The 23,409-nt window shown below is 38.1% G+C and overlaps 1 protein-coding gene across 7 annotated transcripts in view; it reads left to right on the forward strand.

The window, feature by feature from the left end:
* LTBP1 (latent transforming growth factor beta binding protein 1) overlaps window positions 1–23,409 on the forward strand; it is a 211,174-nt gene that overhangs the window by 166,943 nt on the left and 20,822 nt on the right. For all 7 annotated transcript variants that reach the window (XM_075043130.1, XM_075043129.1, XM_075043128.1 and 4 more), the window contains 5 exons: window positions 1,916–2,041; window positions 9,326–9,451; window positions 11,625–11,768; window positions 19,042–19,224; window positions 20,535–20,621. In XM_075043130.1, coding sequence (XP_074899231.1) covers window positions 1,916–2,041; window positions 9,326–9,451; window positions 11,625–11,768; window positions 19,042–19,224; window positions 20,535–20,621 — 666 coding nt within the window. The remainder of the gene's footprint in view (window positions 1–1,915; window positions 2,042–9,325; window positions 9,452–11,624; window positions 11,769–19,041; window positions 19,225–20,534; window positions 20,622–23,409) is intronic.

A 23,409-nucleotide genomic window follows, 5' to 3' on the forward strand; every position in this document is an offset into this window, starting at 1 on the left:
GAGACAGTCAGCTGAATATGAGCTTCCAGTGCAAACCTGTGGCCAGTAGGACTAATGCACTCCCCAGAAGATTGAAAAATCAGAATATCCAGCAGGAGTAAGCAAAGTTTGTTTATCTCTATTTTGCACTGATACAGCTGCTCTTGGCACATTGTTGTACACTGACATTCTGGTGCCCACAATGCAAAATGGATGCTTATCAGCTGAGGAGAGTCAGAGATGAACCCAAAAATGCTGATGGGCTGGGGGAGTAAGGATTGAATGTTTTTAAACTGTTTATTTTGTTGAAGAAAAAAATGAGAGGTGACTTGATCATAGGCTTATTATGTTCAAAGGAAACCATAATAGAAAGTAGAGAGCTGTTGAATTAAACTGGCAAATTTATCACAGAATGCAGTGTTTGCAAGTTGAATCTGGACTAGACTAGAAATTAGGAACATTCGTTTTGGTAAGGAGCAAAGTTGAAAAAGAGTCCAAAACATTGGAAAGTATGCAGTTTGCTTTTTCAGATGAATTATACTCTATTTCCCTAACATTGTTAATTTTGTTTTCCTATCTTTTAATACATCATTCTACCTTGCGTAATCAGCTGGTTTGGTTTCCAGTATTTTTTTGGCAGTTTTAAGAAACTGACAGCTTAGTCTTGAGAATAGTGTGAGTCCTGAGAAGGTACCATATTGTCCTTGTCATTGCTGATCTCCCACCTTACCCGCCTTTCAGAGAGCTTCAGGAAGTATGTCATTGGTCTGCATTGACTATGAATTCAGAGAAAACTTTATACATGTAGGTGTTGCATGAAGCGCAGTGCACTGACTTTTCCCTGTGCACCTCATACAGATACTACCCTTCCCTGAGCTGCCTCTGTTCTTTCCACATATGTGCCATGACTTCAGGGTACTGGCCTGGAAGGTTTACACACAGGACAGAATCAGTCTGTACCTAAAGAAAATTCTATAATGGATGTCATGGATCTTGAAATGATGGTGTTGAAATCATCATTTTCTAGTCTATCAAAATTACTGTCTACTTTCATGCATTTTGTATGGCTGTAACAATGGCCAGAAACTAAGCAACAAAAGACACAGTTAAGAATAAGAAATTCTAGTATCTGTGATGATGGATGAATAAGGCATATGTAAGTTTTGTTTGTAAATTTGTGTTTCATCTCAGGACGGTACTGAAAACTTCTTAATAGGTTTTTGTAAAGCAAAATACAAAAGTGCAATTACAATGTGAATGGTAATTCCTGTGGAAGTGGTACCTCCTTAATGAACGAATGCAGTCCTTAAGTTCTGATGACAGGTTTTGTTGTTAAGATGAGACATCGGTCAGAAAGAAATGTTTGTTTTTCAGATTCACAAGTCTGAAAGGCAGTGTTTGAAAAATGCTTTCTAAGCTTTTTTTAAAAAAAAAGCAATGATGACAGACTTTTATATAGCAACCTTTTGGGACCATTCCCATTCCCCATCAGCAAAAAAGAGCATTTGGCTTTAAATTATATAAAATCAGCCTACTGGGAAAGATGCAGCTCCAGACCTGCTGGTGACACATGGAGCCAGATGCACAAGTTGACCAGCATGCAGCAATCAAAAAGCAGTGAGATGGAGCCATCTGAGAATTCCCCTAACACAGAAGAAATTTTGGCTAGTATGGAGCTTATACTGATATCTCACCAATCACTCTCATCTGGTCATCCTCATCTCAGAGAGTGATATAGTGAGAGTATGATGCAGCAGAACATACTGATGCCTTTGCATAGTTTAAGAATGATCCCAGAAGATTTGGTTACTCTGGAAAATAAGCCCCGTTTACGTAGCTATTTACATAGCTGGTGGAAATAAAAGCTGCTTTTAAGACCTTTTTAACACTAAGGGTATGATGATTTGCAAAGCTATTTTTGTCTCTGTGTTTTCAGATATCAATGAATGTGAGAGATCTGACCTCTGTTCACCTCATGGGGAGTGTCTCAACACGGATGGTTCTTACCAGTGCATATGTGAGCGGGGCTTTTCTGTGTCTGCAGATGGCCGAACATGTGAAGGTGAGACAAGTTACAATAATGCATTCCCATTGATTTGCTGTTATTAGTTGGGTGAGAAAAGTAGTCAGTTTGGGTCTAATACCCCCAAAACCACTATTAACTCTGCAATCTGCCACCTAAGGGCCCTTCATTCTTTTTGTCGTAAATGCATGGAGTGCTATGTTGCTGTTTGAATCATAAGTAGTACAACAGGAAATGTAAAAAATAGGCAACATAATGAAGTTATTGGGGTTTTTTTTACAACCTGTGTTTTACTTTTCTTGATATTTAATAATTTTGCTATCTTAACATTGGATTATATTTTTTTGAGTAAAAGAAATTAGTTAAAAAGAAGGAATATTAACCTAACTATGGCAAATGATGGCAAAGGAGGGAATGATATTCTTATGTTAAGATACATGAAACCAGTGGACAACTATAATAATACGAAAACCTATTCACAGATGGGAAATTATTTCTATCTTATAGCAAGGATGGAAGGAATAAATACATATAAAATGCATGTAAAGTGAGTTTGGAACTCAGGCTTCTGATAAGCTTCAGTGGGTAAGACCTTCCTGCCATAAATATTTAGGGTTATTTAATTTAAAGCTTCTTAGGTGCATTAGCAGCAAGCCTGAGCTGCCTGAATGTTCTCATTGCTGTGTGTGAGACAACAGAACCTTGTTTGTCAAGACTTTTTTTTTCAAAAGATGCAGATGAAGCATCCATACAACAGAAGTAACTCTAGTGAGAAATTGTAGTAGAATGCTATCTATGATAGAACCTCAGGCATTTTGAAATCGTAGAAACAGAGTAAATGGCAGTAATTAGATCTTTACAGTGCTAAAGCCAGCTTATTCTTTGTAAATGTATGCAGGTATGCTTATACAGGTATTTTTCATACAAGGTTGTAAAAGCTGCTCCAGTAATAACCCTGGTGAGAAACATCAACCAGGAGCCTAGAATTTAGGTGTAACTAGGATTTTTATTTGGTTATAGCATGAGAATATAACCTGTTGCTAATGGAATGCACACACTTGCTAATGATGCTGCTCTCCTGCACTGAATTTAAAATAGGAGACTTGTGCTCAATGATACCAAAAAGATACGTGGCTTTGTGTAGTCAGTCAGTGATGCCGACATAAAACAAAAATTTCCCTAACTGGGTGAAGAACAGCTGTTCTTGTGGATGAGAGACTGTTCAAGACAAGAAGCCTTGTGGGAAAAGTTCAGAAGGGGAAAAAATTATATGGTAGTAGTTTGGCAGGATGCATACAGAGGAAAGCACTGAGCAGGTGATAGCTTGGTATTAAAACCTATGGGTAGTGGATCTCAAGCATCCAAGAAGTAAGCAAGCTGTTCCCTATCCCAAATTATAGCCCAGTAAATCCACATGTGATTGGTTTTCATGGGCCAGCTCTTCTCATAGTTCACTTAGGGATAGTGAAAAGTTTCTTCCTTCGGTGGAGGATGTGTATTGAAACTTCTGTCTAACTGTTGCATTTACTCCCCCTACTTTTACCGGAGGAAAAACAGCACTATAGCATTATTATATGAGCTGGCATATAACCTGCCGTATAGTTAGTAATATAATATCTAATGAAATGAAATACACTGCTGGCAAGAATACTGTTATGTTGATGTAAGGGAATACGTGCTATGTATTTAGATATAGCATGACATCAAACACCCTATTGGTGTTTTAATTGTTATTGATAACTAAAAAACATCCTGCAGTATTTTTGGTGCTTTTCCTCTCTAAACATTTACTTTATTTTGTAATCATGGCATAAGTTGAAAGAAACATTCTCTTACTGCCAAGTCAAAGGCCTGGTCAAGTAGGCTAGGGAGAGAGAATCTGAGTAACTCCAGTGATTGATGGGCAAGGCAGTATTTTGTGATTTCAAGGAATGGGGATAATTCTAAAGCATGTTCATGGACTCTTTTGGCAGCATGTATACATTTCACCCAGTATTTAGGAAGGGTATAGGTAAATATCTTCAGTTTCTCTAAAAGAAAAGTAGTAGCAGGTGTTTTGCCTCACTGTTGAGCGTAGCTGAAAAAAAAAAAAAAAAAGTGGTCAGGGAAGAATCCAGCCTGCTCTTAGTAGAAACCAAACACTTTATTCCAAACCAAAGTTAGAAGAACAGTTATTAACCTTGTGAAATCAAACTCTCTGAAATTAAAAAAGGCGGAACTGAATAGAAACACAACTTAAAAAAAAAAAAGTCTGTGGAATCTAATTTTAGGGGATGTACCAGAAACAATGAGCCCCTCTGTCTGGATCTCTGACAGTTAATAAAGTAATACAGTTCCCAGGGAAGGGTTACCATCGCATATGATGAAGTACTACAAAGTTAATCTCCATTAGAACAAAAAAGCCAAACTTCTACTAAATAGAAAAAGATGAAATCACAAGATCTTATTTCAAGGATTGTGAGTAGTTTTGGAACTTTTTAATGAAGAATAAAACAACAAGTACAAAAACAGTTGAATGTGCTTCACAAGTAATTGGTGGTGTGTATGGAATACAGATCAGACTTTATATTCAGCACTTGGAAAAGTATTTTAATAACTTGGCAAAGCAAGGGTACTTCTAGTCTTCTGAAGCCACAGCACTCCTCTTCTGCCCCTATTAGTTTCTCCATTCTGTCATTTTAATAAAAACAATTCTAGAGTTGAAAAAACTCATTTGAAGGGAGCACTGATGGCATCGGTTTTAAATATTTGTAGTGGTGTCAGCTTCATGTGAAAAGGCAAGACAAACCAAAAGGATCAGAAACAAACGGAATGTCTGAAATTCCAGGTACTGCAAAAGGATGTGGCTTCCAGCCGCAGCAGCTACTGTTCTTTACACTATGTGCCTCTGTGAATTTACTTCTAGTTAAGTGAGTGAGAGTAACTGTTTATACCATCAGAGAAAGAACCTAAGGAAATTTTGCTGGGCTCAGACGCCTCTCTGTACCTGGAGTATATTTTCCATATCTCCAGACTGGTTTTGTATGAGTTTGACTCGTTTTTTTGAAAAGTCAGAAACAACAACATAAAACATTTAAGAACCCCACATGGTTCAGTCCTGGTATGGAGTTTTTATGGCCATTGGCCAAAGTAAACTGAACAGCTGTGGAGACTGTGTCTTCTTCCAAGGTGTAGACAAACTTTTGTTGTAGCGGTGACATTCCACTGCCACCTGGCCCCAGACTCAGCAATTTGGCTGCACCACACTCGCTGAACAGGAGGCTCTTGGAGTGCTCCCTAGCTCCCTGTTGAGCAATCTGGGGTTCCTGTAAAGGCAGCGTTCTACCCAGTTGGCTGCTAGTCAACTGTGTTGGCAAAAACCCAAGTTAGAGGTTTTCTGATGCTTAAGTCAATACCCTGCCCCAAGCGCCTCTTCTGTCTCCATGTCCAATCCTGAATGTCTCTCAGTGGCTCCCTCACTTTTCTCTCTCTGCTCCAAGCCCTGACCTTCACTGCTTGCCTCAATAGGCACTCCAAAAAAACTTACACATCCCACCAACCAGAGCTCTGCTTCTTCCTTTCCCTTCACTTACTATCTTGTATCCTGTTCTCCTTTCCTTGTCCACTGAATAGGTCACCCATCTGAGCCTTGCACGGAGCATCCACAGATCATTCTGCGATCAAAGAATAACTTACAAATCTGTACACAAAGATGCTACATTGTCCATTGTTTAAGATGACTGCATACCTAAGAAGTCTGAAGATCAGGGAGACAAAGAGCAGAGCTGTGAACAGTGCATAACTGTTACCTCTGCCACCAAAGACATTTTAAGAGAGTAGATGTTTGCTGTAACTGCACATCACAACCATAATTCCAGCCATCTACAGGGAAGACAAGGCAGCTTTAGGAAAAGGGTATGGCAAATCTAGGACTCCTTTTGGGGCAGAGTATTATCTGTTACATGGAGTGAATTTTATGCAGTAGACAACTTGTTAGCTTCACCAAATCTCTGGTTAAATACTGAAGATAGCTCAGGCTTCTGCCAAACAGATTCAAGTATGCATCTCCAGAGTGTGCCTCTGTGAGCTACCTTCTTGTTTCACAATGAGTAATCACAGACTTCACCAGCCTTCTCAAATTTGCTGATAGAGATGTTTTAGGGCATCAACTACTTCTTATCTGGAGGCTGGCTAGAGAAGTAAGAACTAAAAGGGAGAAACAAGAATCTCTTTCTTACCCACATTATCGCAATGGTGGAATGACCATCAAGCGTTATTGCCTCTAAATGGCCAAAGTCTTTATTCAAAAATTCATTTTTCTAATTTTCTCATGACAGTGATTTTTATGTATGGGTGTTATGGGCAGCCCTGGAAGTCTCAGAATCAGAGCTCTGTTCCCCTAAGCACTGTACAAAACTGTCCTAGGAAACAGTTCCTCTTCCAGAGACTTTGCCATGTAAGTAGATTTCAGTGAGATTTAAATATCATGCCTGAGGTTAAGTATGCCTTCATCTTGTTCAGGTTGGCAGAAAACAGGAATACACTGTTGAGCGGGATGGGAATGCGCTTGAGTGCCCACGTTTTGCCTTTCTTTAGATCGTGGTGATGCTACATCAAAAGAGTTTTGATTAAAGCAGGCAGCACTGAGTCATGGATTCTAAAACAGGTTGTAATTACAGAGAACTGCTTTAGTCATTGCATAGGCATAGGACCTATTAGTTTCATATTTTTAGTTTTTCCCCTTGCTTTGTCTCCATATAGCAAGAGAATTGCTGATTACAAGCCTCAAGCTTTACAGGGTGATTAAAGAAACAAATGCCCTTTCCGGCTGTAAAACAGGAGTCCTTTGAGTGAGCTGTCTAGACAAGGAAAAATATTTAGTGCTTGGACCTTCTCTGCAATTTCCCATACACTGAAAGATCCAGTCATGTTCAGACTGCATACTTTTTAAAAACAAAACCGTCTTCCATGGCTATATTATATACTAAATCAGGACACTTGCTACAATCACAAGTTTTGTTTCTGCAGCTTTTTAGTCAATGACCTTAGTTTACCTTTGGAGAACCAGCTGCATGATCCATTCCCCTATCTGTTTCCTTTAACGTTTAGCTATTAAGTAAGAGAAATACTGTAATTTAGGTAATTTTAAAATCCCCAGTTGTAGTTTCTTCTGTCTAGGCTTTTAACAGAGTAACTGTCCTGTGGCTCAGGAACTTTTTTATTAAACTATAGTTGGCCACTGAAAATACGAACACTGCATTATTGTCTGTTGTCTTAAATTCCTGGGTGTCAATCCACCATTGTTCACTCATTTTGAATTCCTTTTCTTAACTTTTCTTAATGTGGTTTTCTGAATCAGAGATGGAGTATTCAGATTTTTTTGTCCAGATATGTGAAACTCTGATGATCACATGAGACTAAATGTTAAAATAAGGTATGTTATCCAGGTATAGTGCACAGCAGCAAGAGGCAGGGACCAGACCCCCCTCTTTTTTTTTTTTTTGGAGCAGGGGGGTTACAATTGTGGTCATTGGGACCACAATTTACTCCATTGGTACAGAAATTGCCAGAGACAGTTTTTTAACCTATTTAAGAGGTTTTAGATAGTCTCTTTTAGCCTTAAAAACCTATATGTGATTCTAAACTTGTTCAAACCCCAACCACAGCACATACGAAAAGGTGTTTTTCAGGACCCCCAAAAAGCCTCTCCCTGAGGCAGACGGAAGTATGTGTGGATGAATTTGAGCACTTAGGGGAGCAAGAGGGCAGCACAACAGGTAACCTGTGTGGGTGGTAATGACATGCTGCTCAAATTTGGATAGCCTGGGGAGCTGTGACCATGAGGTTCAAAGACCAAAAATTCCTTTTCAGCTGAGTGTAAGAAAATCTAAAAGTAATAATGTCCTTGCTTGGTGAGCACTGTCAGGAGAAGAATTAAGTGCATCTTTGCTGACTTTTCTAGGCCTTTGTTTGACACAGCTGTGAAGAGCTGTAGGAGTAGACAGGACTACGTTTGAGTCCTACTCTCTCCTTTCAGAAAAACACCAAGCAGCAGTGCTGCTTACCTGTTCAAAGAAGCCCTCTGTGGCAACATAGGATTCAGTCCCACCAGCTCTTTAGTTCAGTGAGTGCCTAAGGCCTTCACTGGAGGTAGAATGATGGTAGGCTCCATCACATGAAGGTCTACTCTAATGCGCAGAATTAATGATAGTAGCTAGTACCCAGATAAATCAAAAGTGAATCACTTTATTCACCATTTAAAATTTAATTACCCCTGAGGCACAGTGCAGAAGGTAATTCCAAGCAGACAGCAACCTTACTTAACAGTCATAATGGTTTCTAGGAAAGAAATATAGCAATAATTTCTCTGCTTCAAACTGCAGAGGAATTTAGAAGGCAGAAGGTACTAATCCTAGTATCCTAGCAAGTTCTCAGTTTCAGTTAACATTCTTCCTCCTGAAAAACATACCATGACATCTTTAACGACCACAGGTGGTCAGGGCCTTGGGTTTAGGTCTTTCTTTGAGTGAAGATAAAAATAAAACATTCCTAGCCCTTGTAATACACTTACAAAAATAAACTATGTTCTGCCACAAGCAGCTCTGCTTCATTATAGTTTGATGGGCAGCTTAGTCAAAGAACAGACTTGGTCATGCAAGTGACTCTTACCTGTAAGGCCAGTAAACCACAAACGGGAACTACAAATGACAGGACCAGTACAGAAAGCATGCAGGCATTGTAATTACTTTGCCTACTTGAGTAAGATTATTCGTACGTGTAAACTTACAGGATTAAAGCCAGAAGGCTCACTTCACAGATATTTACCACTTAGACATGCACCATGAAATTATCTTCTGTGCTGAGAGCCAGAATGAGATCTTTGCAGCACTTCTGCACAATGGATGCAACCATACCGTTGAACTCTTCTTGTAGGCACAGTGGGTTCAGTTTCACACATGTTGTTGACTGTATAGCGCTAAACTGGCAGAATCTCTAAGTCAGTCCGAGAGATAGTCATATTTAAACTATGTCTTACTCTGTGGTACGTAGCATCATGCCATGATTGGCAGGTTTGGTGAAACAGATAGGAAACAGTTGACCAAAACCATTGTCTGACATAAGGTATTTCCTGCAAAGTTAACACTGAAACAATTTCTTCAAATCGTACATGTGGTTACATGAGATGTTTGTGTCTTGTCCTTTGTATTTTCCTTCCCAATGTACAGAGGGACATCACTGCATCCGTTTGCAAAAATGGCCCATCTGTTGTTTTTCTGCACTCTTTGTGAATGTCTGCCTTTGACTGTCGCAAGGCCTGTCTGATGTTAAAATTCTTCCTTGCAGATGTTGATGAATGTGCGAATGGCACAATATGTGGCAGTCATGGATTCTGTGAAAATATGGATGGCTCCTACCGATGCCTTTGTTACCAAGGGTATCAGGACGCGCAGGATGGGCAAGGGTGTACGGGTGAGTTCTTAGGTGCAAGTAGTCATTCCTGCAAGGTTCTAGTGAGCAAAAACCAGCATATAAGCAAAACACGTTTTCACAACAACATTTTTGTTTTCTGTCATTTTTTGTTAAAGTTGGACCACTTACTAGTAAAATAAGGTTGAGCTGTGCTTTACTCACTGAACTTTGTGCCAGATGGGAGCTTAACTGTGTATCCGTTTAATGAGAACCTGTTATTAGGATTGAATGGAAACCAACAGCAAATAAGCTAAGCCACTCATTTTATCTCTTTAAGAAAAACCAAGAAAACCCACTATTTCTGCACATCAGGACCATTCACAAATATAGATTGAATTTCATACTTTAGCCTATTTAAATGCAACATCTGTTTAGTCTCTTAGCTGAATAACCAGAACTGTGTACTACCCCCTACAGGAAATAACATCTGGCATGTGGTACAGCCAGTCTGAATTAGATGGCATACCTCCCTAGGCACATCGTATTTGAACAGATTTTAACATTGGCTTTGAGCTCCAGGAAAGACACCTATCACCATGAAAAGATGTGAGATTTTGTAGATGTGTAAATACTGCACACTTCTGTTGTGAGTAATAGCTTTCCAGATCTGTTGTTAATAGTGATGGTTGGACCTGAGAACCATCTGAGGCAGCACAAGTTTCTAATATAAAATTAATACCAGATCAAGGAAAGGTATTCATTAAGCAATGTCTTCAAACCAGACTCAGGATGAAACACATTTACTAGGAACAGAGACCTAAATGGAATACCAAGCACAGAGGAGGGGTTAGAAGCTTTACAGAAGTGTTTGTATGTGTTTTCTAATATATTAAACAGTTTTATTACAAAATTCTTTATGCCATTTGGCACTTATGTTGCAACATACCAGTGTATATTTTTGCATACAGTGACTTTTCATGGATTAAAACAAATGAAGCAAAGAAAGAACAAAAAAAAAAGGAAAGCAAAAACTGGTGTGAAACTAAATTTAATTTTGAGTTGCCAGTGAAGTGATTCTGCACCAGAAAATAATGTCTTAGGTTTTTTTCTTGTATACACTATGTAATATAAAATACTCTTAGAAATTTTGATGCCAGTTATCTACCAAAACAATTTTAGGATAAAGTAAGTCTCTTTAGTTCCTGGCCAGGCAATGTTCCACAAAGATGACTTATTCCTCATGACAGGAATCCAGCAAAAAGATAAAGAAAAATCTAAGTACATTTTAAAATTGCTGAGCAAACCATAAGTTAAAATGCATATTTATATAAAAATACAGAAAAATCAACATTTGGTCATATGACTAGATTTTCATTCTTGCTGGGTAAGAGGTAAAAAGGCTGAAACCTTGCCTCACAAGTTACACTTTAGACCATGCTTAATTACAGAAATTTCTGAATTGTGATACACAAATTACAATTTTCAAATTCTGTCATTAGTAGACAAAGTAGATTTTCAAACGTAAACTTTAGCAACTGAAAAGAGAGTAAAGTTAAGTGACCCTGACAGTATTTGGTAACCCTTGTTTAAACAGCAGACAACTCTCCCATCAATCAAAAAAGCATTTCAGGGTAGACTAGTTAGCAGGTTTATGGAATCCAAGTTAAAAATACGTGGGGTTTTTTCTTTTGCAGTGTTCGGCAGGGGCTCCCTGGGTGACCTGGGTGTAACCCTTGTGGGTTCCAGAGCAGCCTGTGAGGCCATGCACACAAGAGGTGCATGTTGGCAGTGTGGCTGGGGAATTCACTGTTCAGTAGATGTTCATGAGGAAAATGGGACTTTCAGGAGAAAAGGGAATTCTCTTTTCATAGTGCAGTCTGAATCACATGGAAATCTACTCATTTTGCTCCTTGAGTTCAGTGGAAGTTTGATAATGAAGAAAGTTAAGAAAACAACTAAAATGAGTCTGAATCCTAAATCCCAAGAAAAGGGTACACTACAAGCAGCACCTAATCAGCACCAATAGTCTATAAACTGTACTGTGGCTTTCAGGGGCCTTTATTTCAAAGGACTGACTACTTGTTTATGAATCTACTTAGGTATTAGTGAGTTTTTAATCCTTCCCCAGAGATGGCATCTGTAATCTGGCAGACAATATTGGCACAGATACAGCAGATAAAAGAACAAACTGTCAGTAATGGGTCTGAATTATGTTTTGGATTTTTTTCCCCAGATGTGAATGAATGTGAAATGCTGAGTGGAGTATGTGGCGAAGCCCTCTGTGAGAATGTCGATGGTACTTTCCTGTGCCTCTGCTCTGATGAGAACCAGGAGTATGATCCAATGACCGGACAGTGTCGCTTCCGTACCTCACCAGGTAAAATGCTAGCTGATTTGTGCATGCTTGGCATGATTTCCACTGCATATGTAACCAATGGAAAAGTAAAGTTGGTTTAAATGCTGGTGTTGCTTTAACTACAGCAGAAAAATTTAAAACTTTGTCTTCTTGAAAGCGTGTGCATGAAAAGAGGCATTTCTAGGATGTAATATGTTATCAGTGAATCATTAGCAGAAATACCTAAATTTTATACATCATCAGACTTGGCAGTAATAATGAACAGTTACAGCAGTTAAGAGTAAACAATCTCTTCTTTACTGTACTGTAACAATGAAATGTGATATGGAATCAAGTCTATGGCCTGAGTGATTTTATTTTTTGTTCAAATTTTTACAAACATCCACTAGTACACTTGGACTATGTTTAAGGGAGCATATGATTAAAAACAAACCTAGTACTAACATAAGTCCTAGAAAAGGTAGTTGGGAAAGCAAAAAAACAAAACACTGAATTGTTGTCAAGTCTCTTTGAGTGCCTTTTTGAGTGCCCTTGCCTGTTTTACTCCATCTTTTGTCCTGTTTTTCCTAGTAGTCTACTGTACTAGATTTGTGAGCTTTTGTTATCAGGTTTTTTTGGGTGTTGCAAATACTACTGGAAATATGCTCATTCAAAATGAGTTTACAACTCTTAAAGTTGTCTCCACATTTCTACACTGATCCAGTTTGGAGAAAGGAACAAGCCCACAATAAGGAACAACAGAGTACAAGAAATGAAGGGATTTAGTTGCACAGCTTTTTTCCCCCTCCAGAATGCAAATCTTGGTATTTTTCTTATTTTGTTCTTCCACTGCAGGCTGATCTAGCTTCCAGAAAGCTTTAGAATAACTGGCTCTAGTGCCAGGATGCAGAGTCTACAGCTTACAAGGCTGTGGCTATTTTCTCCTATCACTGATGGTCTTTCAGACTTGTAAACAAGGTTGAAATATCTGTGATCTAATTGCAACAACTTTTTAGATCACTGAATGTAGCACTCAGCAGCACTCAAGAAGTTGCCTGTGAAGTATCATTAACAGCTGATTGACAAACTGAAACCTTCGCAAAATCTTGTGAGAAAGATTCAGGCTTATGGGAGCTTGTTTTCTGACAGAGGAATGAAAAAAAGTAAGATGGCTGAGGCAGCAGAGCAATGCCCAGTGGTACTGCCTCCATTCCTGTTTGCAAGGAAAAATACTGCAGTGCCTTTCCACCATAAAGCAGATTAGCTTAAATACCCGCTGATGATAACTGAAGTAGCAGCATTTAAAATTCTTCCATGAGTTTATGGAAGAAGAGTGTTTAAATTATATTACCAAGATTTGCAGGAGATGCAAATGCCATCTTCGTTTTGGTACTGTAAGGATGTAGTACTTGGGGTAATTCAGCTACTTGTCAAACAAAACCAAAGCTAAAGAAATTAGCAGAGGACCTGAGCCCATGTAAAAAGAAGTCCAGGGAGCATTCAAGGACATACCCAAGCGTTACTGTGGGGAGGGAGGAGGTGAAAAACCCAGTGTGACTGATTGTACTGTCAACAGATGAGTACTCTACTGTCAGTACTAACTCCATTTTGTTGTCACTGGTGAACATAGCTTTACTGTGATCAGTTTGGAAAGAAGCCATTCTTCCTTCCCCTCCAGCCTTCATCAGGCCCTAACAAAACATGCGTGCTTCACCTTTGTCTCTTCTCTGAAAAGGTCATCAAGAAGGAAGATCTCACATAGGAGACCAGAAGACATGCAAATTAGGACCCAGTGAGATGTACTTTACATCATATGCTCTTGAACTAGAATAAGGAAAAGTGGCAGTACTAGGAACAGAGATCTTACTATTTATTCTCTTACTTTTCTTCCAAAGTAAAAGGAGGAAAGTACTGTTGTTAGTTCTTCTTAAAAAGGAATCTTGCTTTCCTGTACATCCTGCAGTCTTGCTGGTTTTTTTTTCCTCTTATTAGTTGGCTTCTGTTTCTCAAGACCTCAAAGGCTGACCAGTCAAGTGGTGACACTGCCCCACGTACCTCTGGATTTGACATTTCAGGAGCTGACAATACACACTTCATTCTTCTACATCTGCTTACTTTGCTTGTTCCGATTTTCTTCTGGGAACCAATGGGTGGCTCTTGTGTAGCTGTCAACTGAACTGAAGAGGGAACAGAACCAGTCTTTTCCTCCCCATTTGTAAGTGGCATAAGCCCCATGTGCTCACTGTAGGATGAGCAAATAACAGCTATGCTGGTTTGCCCAACGATGAGTACTTCAGCATCCCCCGAGACCAGCTGCGGTATGATCATATAGGAATAGCATGCTATCTGCCTGCAAAGAGCAATGGAATAGCCACACACCCTCTGGCTTTGATAAGCCACATACTCAAGTCAGGCACACTGCTTTGAGAGCTCCTACAGTACATGTGGACATCATCTGTCAGCATTAGCTTGCATCATGCCTGTGTTCAGAAAGGAAGAATTTAATCTGCATTATTCTGTTGCAGATCTCTATCGTTCAATGTGGTATACTCAGCTTTTTCTTATTTCTCATTTTGTATTTTTGTGCATAAAGAAATGTTCTTCCACCTCATATCAAGTGCAAATAGGTGAAGATTGTTCAAATGTTACTTTAATTTAGGAACTTTTTTGCATGTGGTTAAAGGCTGTTAGCTTCGTGGAATGCTATGTGTTCACACTTTTCTTTACTTGAAATTAGGGCTCTCGAGGCTTCCTTCTATTTAGATTTCACTTGGTGGAAATTCATCTATTGTTGGCTGTGTCCTGAAACAATCCTCTCAGTTTATGTATCAGAAATTCTAGCCCATATTGTCACGTTCCAGTAACAAACCCCAAAAAATTAATTGTGCAAGGTTTGATTTGTCTTATTTGCCTCCTCTCTCCCCTGCCGTTCACAAAATGTAGCAAATGTTTCAGAAGGAAGAAAAGATAAAGGAGTAAAGAACTCTCTTTTGTATTAGATGAAACATTGCTGTTACACATCTTTGCGCCTAAGAGATAAAAAATGCCTGGTTTTGGTTCAAGTCTTCTCATTTATTCTTTTAACAAGATATATAAAGCCATTTATGATTAATTTCTAGCAAGTACCAAGCTGAATATGGTTTGCGTAATAATCCATATTAGCATGGTTTTAATTGTTTCTACATAAGAAAAAATGCATGTTTAATATGTATCTAAATTACTAATATATACTAACACAATATTAATATATCTCATTGCATTGAATCCAGAAGCTATAAAGGGTAGTATATATTTGAGGACTATAATATGTATGATTTAAAATGAGAATTGCAAACAAAAGTGTGTGTGTAAACATAAGCATATCAGCAGGAATCTGGCTTACATATACAAAGGTCAGTAAGATCACTAGTTTGGGTTACAGCTCAGCCAAGGAAAAGAATTCCAGTGAGAGAACTCCACTAAGGTACCAGGGCCCATGTAGCTACCTACAGCTAATTTAGATGTTGCTTTCTTCTGGTTACATGAAACGTGACCAGTTATTTATGGCAAGATATTTAACAGTATTTACTAGGATTTATAAGTAGAAATCACAATTTTGGTGTTCAAACATAAGTCCCTCCTAGACTGATTTGTATTAAAACAAAATCAATCCCCCCTGCATCTAACCAACCACCAGCACAAAAAATTTGAGGCTGTCAAGTAACAGTTTATAAATCTGATCCAAAAGCTTCCTCAAGGCTAGAAATTTGGTGCCCGAGTACAAATTCTAAATTTCCTAAACCTTAAGGGCTTTCTAAATGTTAAGACTTTAAAGGAAACTCTTCATATTTGTGGGCTGGGTTTTTTTATGGCACTATGTGCATTTACCTTTTTCTAAGGTAAATAATGATCTGAATTTCAGTCACCTATGAACATAGTCTTAGATATCATTTTTAAATGTGCATCACTTGCACTAATTCCTGAATTATACATATGCACGTATATGTGTATACACTGCACACACGTTAGGTGTTGTAGCTTGCCACATGTGGAGCCAACTGAGAAATCTAAACAAGTACACCCTGACGACAGGCACACACCAGTCTATTTTTACTGTCTTTTGGAAAATCAGGTTCTGAAAGTGTGTGTTACTTAAGCTGTTTGCTCAGTCATCAGAGTTTTGCTGAGGTTTTAGAAGTCATGAACTTATAATGATGATTTTTCACTTTAGCAACCACCTTACTGATTCTACCTGTGAATAAGAGGTGTTGGTACACAGTTGCAATATTTAAGATCCCATCAGTTCTATATGTTTTGGTTTTTTCGGATCACAGTTGTTAACAGGCTGCTATTTAGGCAATTATTTAACTGTATGCTGAAGTCTAAGCATACACTAATATCCTGATTATCCACTGAATCCTATATTACTAATGCACATTTTTGCATCAAACACATTCTGAAGCATATGGTTGGATCAAGGTTATCCTAAGGTATATAATTCTATTTCTAATAAATACTTCAGTTCAATCTAGCAGCAACTATACAGAATCTCTGTTACAGGCTGTTAATAGAAAAGTCATCAACAACCTGATAAAATTATGTTCCTTTACCAGCGTGCCTTAGTAGAGAGATATTTTACATTTTCTAATAACAAAAAACCTGAAACAACAATGATATGAAAAAATAAGTATCCATTCCCTATCATATTTTGTCAACATACCTAATGAAACCACTTTCAAAAACAACCTGTTTACTAAATGGTTAATAATGTATGAGAGAGAAATTATAAGCTTGTAGACTCAGACTGGTCTTGGTTAAAAAAAAAAATAATGAAAGATTTGTGTCTCATTTGCTCCCCAAACATTCATGACGCCGGCTTGACTAACCCTCAGTCACAGCTGTGTAAACAACAGACTTTTAAGCTGCTGAACAGATAATGGGAAGAGAAACCAACACATCCATCATATGTAAAATGGGAATAAACAATGACATGATGAGACTGTCTCCCCTTCTTCGTGGGGCAGCTTCTGGCGTTCTTTCTCTGGTAAACAGCATGAAAACTGCTATGCTTTTTCTCCTGTTGAAGATTTGGCTTTGATTCAGTTAGATGGCAAATGGCCAAAGGAAAATGTATAATTTGGTGGGTAAAGTACTGCTCTCTCACCTTGGAACAACAGATTTAGTTCAGTTGCGTTTCTATGACACATGATAGTCTTAACGCCGTTCCTATTGGATAGCAGCTGATACCAAAAAACCACCGCACTTTATGAAATTCAGCACATTATGGAAAATTGTAATTATCTGATGAGGGGAGACCACAGGCTAACCTAACAAAGATGAAATAAGCACTCAGCTGGGTGTTTCCTTTAATGTACAACTTAGTTATATCGGCAAAACAGCAAAGGAAAGTTTGCCTTGTAGGTGGCAACATTGTACAGAATTTGAATAGAGGTGTCTGCCAGCCCCTCAACCTACCAAAACAGAAACAGTCACTTTTCTGAGGAAAATAGAAATAAATCCAATTGTCTGTTTTGAATTAGAAGCCAAAAGAACTATTACACACGTTTGTACTATTGAAGTGCAATAATAGGCAATCTATACTGGCATTTTTAAACCCGCTTTTCTCAAAACAGATCTAGTATTTGCATGCCCAGTAAAGTTGCCTTGCCCCACCTGCTTGGGGGAATGTGAGTGGGCTGGGATAACAGGCTTGAGGTAACAAGAGCTGGAGTTCATTTCATTCCTTCAGTATCTGTTGGACAATCACTATCTTCAAGCTCCCACCTCACAGCCATTATTTTTTAAGTGGATGGGATTAGAAGAAAATCCATCCTATAACTGGCATAAAGAGGCTGAGCTTGACCTCCAAGAGACAAACAGAGGTGGACAGATGAGGTGGTCAAGTGAACTTGGCTCTCCCAGGTATACCAATACTTGTAAGTGGGCCAGCCTTAAGCTCTTTTTAAAAAGCACTGCAAGGCAAACAAAGGTAGTTTATACACCACAACTCTTTGGATCTCACTAATCTTCTAGCATTTTGAAATGCACTGTCACTCAGGTGTAAAATGAGGTTTTGATTCCTGCCCGCATACATACATTACTTGAGAAATGTTTCATGCTTGGCACATTGTATGAGAGCCTGAGCAGAAATGAATGAAAACTCAAACAATGGAAAATCAGCCAACATGCAATAATTTTTAGTAGGTTTTTGTGAATTAAACATTTGTTAAGTGCTAAGCATAAAGAATTTCCCAAGATAAAAAGGAAATTAACTAGTCACCTTGAGATTTATCTATCTTAAGTTCCTGAACAAAGTTTTGGGTTTGATTAATAATGTTAGCATTGTAATTTTAGAATTTGGTTACTTTATGGATGGCCTATGAAAAGCTTTTCATATTGATTGTGTGAATAAAATTTTATGTGATAGTTCCCACTTCTGAGCCTCTGATGAGAATTGTTGTGGAAGTGCAAGGTTAGATAGACAGAGTTCTGCAAACATAGAAGCTTTAACTAGATATTTCTTTTCAAATTTGCTTCTTGGTGTAGTTTAGGAGTGCCTTGCTTTAGAAAGGTCTTTGACTATTAATAGGGGGTTTTATTGGTTCTATGGGAGAGACTATTTTGCCTCCAGTCCTTACAAATATTGTGAGAGGACCCACTCAACTGCTAAAGGCAGAAAATCTGACTTCTTGGTTGGATGCCTATTTTAAAGTAAAGCCTGTTTTTAAGTAAAGCACAGAGTCAGTTAACTTGACATCTGCACTGTATTCCTCTGCTTAATGTGGAGTCAGTCAGTTGCTTTTGCAAAAATCATAAAGGGCCTTGTATTCAAGTGTGGAAGATGCTTCTTTTCCAGTGAAATTAAAAGGGGCTGGAAATGTTCATTCTTTTGAAAATCAGGCCTTTTCAGTTTGTGCCTTAGCTCCTTTATCTGTAAAATGAGGTTGTAATGTTCACTCACCTCTGTGAAGAGCTTCCCGATTCATACATGAAAAGCACTATGTCAGTATTTGGGCATGGTAGTTAGATAGCAGAGCATGAAAGCAGGTAGTTCATGCATTGCTTAAAAATGAAAGAAGTGCAAATGTGAAGAATCCCTTTGTGGCCAAGCTGTAGAACAGATCTGAAAAAGTCAAAGGAAGGTTATCAACTTCCATCATTCTTCCTAAGAACAAAAAAGTTAAACCAAGATTTGTATGTAACCATTTTCTTCCCTGCTTGACAATGCTGCTCTTCACTGTGGTGAAACTGAGGTACTGTGGCACTTCTGATTCTCCTGTAAAACTGATTCATTTCACATGTCATCTTATGTGGTTTGTTTTCTTTTCACCTTTAGAATTACCAATAGAGGCTGATCAATATGAAGATGGAAAGAAGGAGTGCTACTACAATCTGAATGATGCTAATTTCTGTGACAATGTGCTTACATCCAATGTAACCAAACAAGAATGCTGCTGTACCTTGGGTGCTGGCTGGGGTGATAACTGTGAAATCTTCCCATGCCCTGTCTTTGGAACTGGTAAGAGGAGGCCTTCTGTCCCTTTGCAAGCATTGTGTTTATGTTAACAGTAGCATGCTTTGCCTTCAGAGAAGGCTTGCCCATTAAATCCCATATTCTGTAGTATTTAGTCATGACTTAATCATGGGAGACTTCCATGGAGGAAAAATTAATAGGAATAATTCATACCTGGTGTAAATCCACTGGCTTCACTGCAGTTACCCTAAGGATAAAAACAGCCTGTTACTGAACAGTATTATCTCCAACTGATTTTAAACAAAGATGGATTCTCACAGAAGCTTTTTCCAGATGCTATGGTAACACATTAGAGTTTTCCCACAAGCTGGAAAACAAAGATAAGCATTACAGCGTTTTTGTGTCTGCAGCTATTCTTTGTAATATTTCTACAGCACTACGAGTTACTGATGTATATCATGACATTAGTATTACATTTTCCTACTTACTGAACAATTCAGTTAATCATGTTGTCTGCAGACCATTGTTTAACCTCTAAATATCAAATTAGAAAAAAATAGCCATATGATATTTGTCACAAATATTGAAAACAGTACTTGAAACATAAACAATGATGGCTGAAATTCAGAATCCAGCTGGAAAAAATCACGTAAGAGAACATGTGTAAACTTTTCAAGATTAAATACTAAAGATTATTTTTCACACAAATGTATCATCATCTTTAATTCCTGTGTTAACTATACTTTAGAATCAGTGAAACTGAAATGAAATGTGCTACAAAAAGAGCATCTCTGCTTCGATGGGTTTATTTGATTCTGTATAGTCTCCAAGACACTTCAAATAATTTCCCTCTGTAATCCACACCATGTTCTCCTGTTGCAGTCAATTAGTGTTTTTCCTGTATAAGGTCTGAAGAATGTGGACAGGGGCTTGTATCGCAGTTGGGGTATGACTAGATTGCAGCTTGCAGTATAGCTCAGAGAGGCCCATGCTAGCTTTAATTAAGATAATTTGGCTACTGGTATTGTTATAACTGCACTGCACCATGAAACCCAGTAAGGAGTACGTTCTCCTGCCAAGGAGCAAGAGAAATTAGTTTGCATGGAGCCCTGTGATGCTGTGGGTACCCTAGCTAGGTTTTGCAAAGCTAGGTCTGCAAACTGAGAGCAGGGGGAAGTCAGGCTGTAGTGTTAGCATCCCCCATTCAGCTAAAGGTGTGCATGATTACCTGATAGATGTGAATAAGACAAAACATCACCTCAGATTTCTCAAAATACCCTGAAACAAATATGTAACATATGTATGTGAGTAACTTTTTCTTAATGGCAAAATTTTTTGTTTTCTCTCTCTCCTAGCTGAATTTACTGATTTGTGTCCTGAAGGAAAAGGTTTCATTCCCTCTGGAGAATCATCTTATGGGCTTCTTGCTCAGAATTACAAAGGTCAGTACTGACTTGTATTAAGTTTAATTATTTCAGAAGCTGTGGTAGTTGATTGACTAGAAATGTGAGCCAGCAATGTAAACATACTAATTCAAATTTTATTAGGTGACAAAACCAGCTTGTGATATGAAACATTACTGAAAATCATCATTTGACAGATTGTTAAGAATGTCAATTATACAGTCTCTGTAATATTCTGTTTTAATTTATACTAAGTGCTATATACTATGACAGTAGGTGCTGAGACCACAAACCTCAAATACTCATTTACATATGAAATACAAAGCCACTTTAGATTTGTAAATAAATGTATGGGGTGTTGGGAGAGAGAAGAAAAGTTCTGTTAAACATTAGACCCTACAAGTGAGAATGAATATAAAAACTGAAGAGAATTCAGCAATGATATTTTCATTACAGAACTTCACGGAATAATTATTGAACAAAAGACTGTACAGAACTATGAGTGATAGAAGGAGTTGGTGGGTGTGGGCAGGAGGGAGTTGGCATCACTAAAGGAAGAGTGACATCAGCAAAATTCCTTTTCAAGTTTAAGAAGTAGCCATCAATATTAATAATTTGTGAGATTCATTTTCCTTGGCATAAACAGACTGTATTTGTGTTAACTAAAATGAAATCAACATATTATCTTTGGGTTACATAGCAGCTACAGGATCTTTAGAAAAGCACGCATTTTATATATTTGTTCCTATTGGAATTGCCATTTTATAAATCAAGAACTAAAGGTAGAAAGTACTGTGTGTTTGTATCATATAGAAATGCAGTAAAATTTACTTTTTTTTAAAGACCTTAATAGAGGCATAGTATCACATGGTTGATAGATAAGCATTTGTCAGAGTTGCTTCTAGCTAAATCACTAATCTGTCAGACCTGATTCTGACAGACAACAAAAATTGGTGGGACTTGAAAGATTTTGGGTTTTTTTCCCAACGATTGTTACGTGTACCTTTCTTGAACTATCCTTCCTCACTGAGTAGGATACTACTAGGTCAGTTTTCCTGTCGAGTTAGTGAGTAGACCATGGTTGAGTTCAGTTCTCTGTTCTACTAATATTTTTTTGTGTTACCCTCAGCAGGTGTTTCTTTGCATATGTAAAGTGCATGGGACATGGAAAAGATACTAAAGGTTATAAGGCACTAATACCCAGATTTGTTCAAACTAATGTGGGTGAAAGACCTCCACTCTCTGGAGGTGTTGCTTTGTCCACCAACTTGGAGTAAAGAACAAAGTGCCATGGGATGAATCCAGATCTCAGACCGATGGTAGCGGGGACCAGTGTTGGACAGACTGACAGTTTACATCAAGACAAGTCAGTACTGTCACAGAGCTCATCTTAAAGGACCTAATATGTCCTGAGAGTATTTTTGTTCAGGGATTGTTTAAATGTGTTGTTTATCTTTGCAATGTTGATTTGGGATATGCAGTGTGTACAGTATGTCCAAACGTGTCTCAGAGAAAATCTGCATTGTTTCTGTTGTGCTACCTCAGGGTTGATAATATCTCTAGCTGCCATAAGTATTGAAGTGTGGAAATAGTTAATCTGGAAATATCTTCCACAAATCTTTGCCATAATAGGACTTTTTCTGTTTTCAGTAAGTGTATTTTGTAATAACCGTAGGAATGGCACACAGGACAAACAATAAATAAGTACTTTTAGTAATTGTTACACTAACTCATATGTTCCTGTTGCTTTTGTCCACAACCTTCTGCTTGTAGGAGCAACTCCTATTTTCTCAATTGGAATTACCTGTCAGAAGTGAATATACTCAGCTAGCCTTCTTTGACTCTCCTCGCAGGCTTTCCCATTTTTCCCCAGACGCAAATCCACATTCCATAGGAAAAAGACAGAGGTGTACATGACATTTCTTACTAATCTTTGCATTGTTCTTGCTGCTAAACAGTCAAACTTAAAATATTTAATGTTTGAAGCCACTTAGTGGCTGGAAGAGTGGCTGTAAAAATAGCTTTATAGCACTTTCAGTTCTTCTGGATAAAGTAAGCTTTTGAATAATTCACCTTTAAAAGTGCTGTACAGCTGGAAATGACAGCTTTTGGCTAAAATCTGTGTTGCCCCAGAGTAAATGGGGAGTAAATCTGTAGAAGACAATGGATTAAGACAATTGGTATTGAGAGAATCACCTACTTTACATTGTGCTTTTTATTGTCATTTTTAATACCAGCCTAGCTTTAACAGACTATTCTAGGTAGGTCTAGCAAATGAAAAGTAGGTTGGAAAAAAGAAGTGAAGGGAATTCCAACAGTAACAAATACATAAATACAAGACTAGGAAAAAATATGTACAACTGTGAAAAGCTATATATGAGCTAGCATATACTTTCCATGAAACCTCCCTGAAAACATTTAGCCTCATTTGAAAGTGTGGTAGATTCTCTTTGTCAGCTGTCACTAGGTCTATAGTAGTTGCAGCCTTATATTTAGCAACAGACACAATTGTTCCTGCGTAGTAGGAAGTCTCCACAGAAACTGTGTATATAGCTTTGAAAAAAAGTCACAAGCGGTGCGGATATGAAGATTCCCTACCATGCACAGCAGAGTCACCAAACTGTATGGAGACAGCAAAGCAATCACAAAGTCCACCCATAAGCATAACTGCTTAGTTAGTTTTGTAATTAGATGGTGTGATTAAATTAGATCCATGGTGGGAATCCCTTGGATAAAGTAAATTATACTGGAAAATACAGGCCATGTTCTTCATCTGTTTTGCTTGGAGCTGAGAGCAATGTGATACCAAAGGAAAGAAAGGGGAGCT

Source organism: Buteo buteo, chromosome 12 (genome assembly GCF_964188355.1).
Source record: "Buteo buteo chromosome 12, bButBut1.hap1.1, whole genome shotgun sequence".
NCBI classification, from domain to species: Eukaryota; Metazoa; Chordata; class Aves; order Accipitriformes; family Accipitridae; genus Buteo; species Buteo buteo.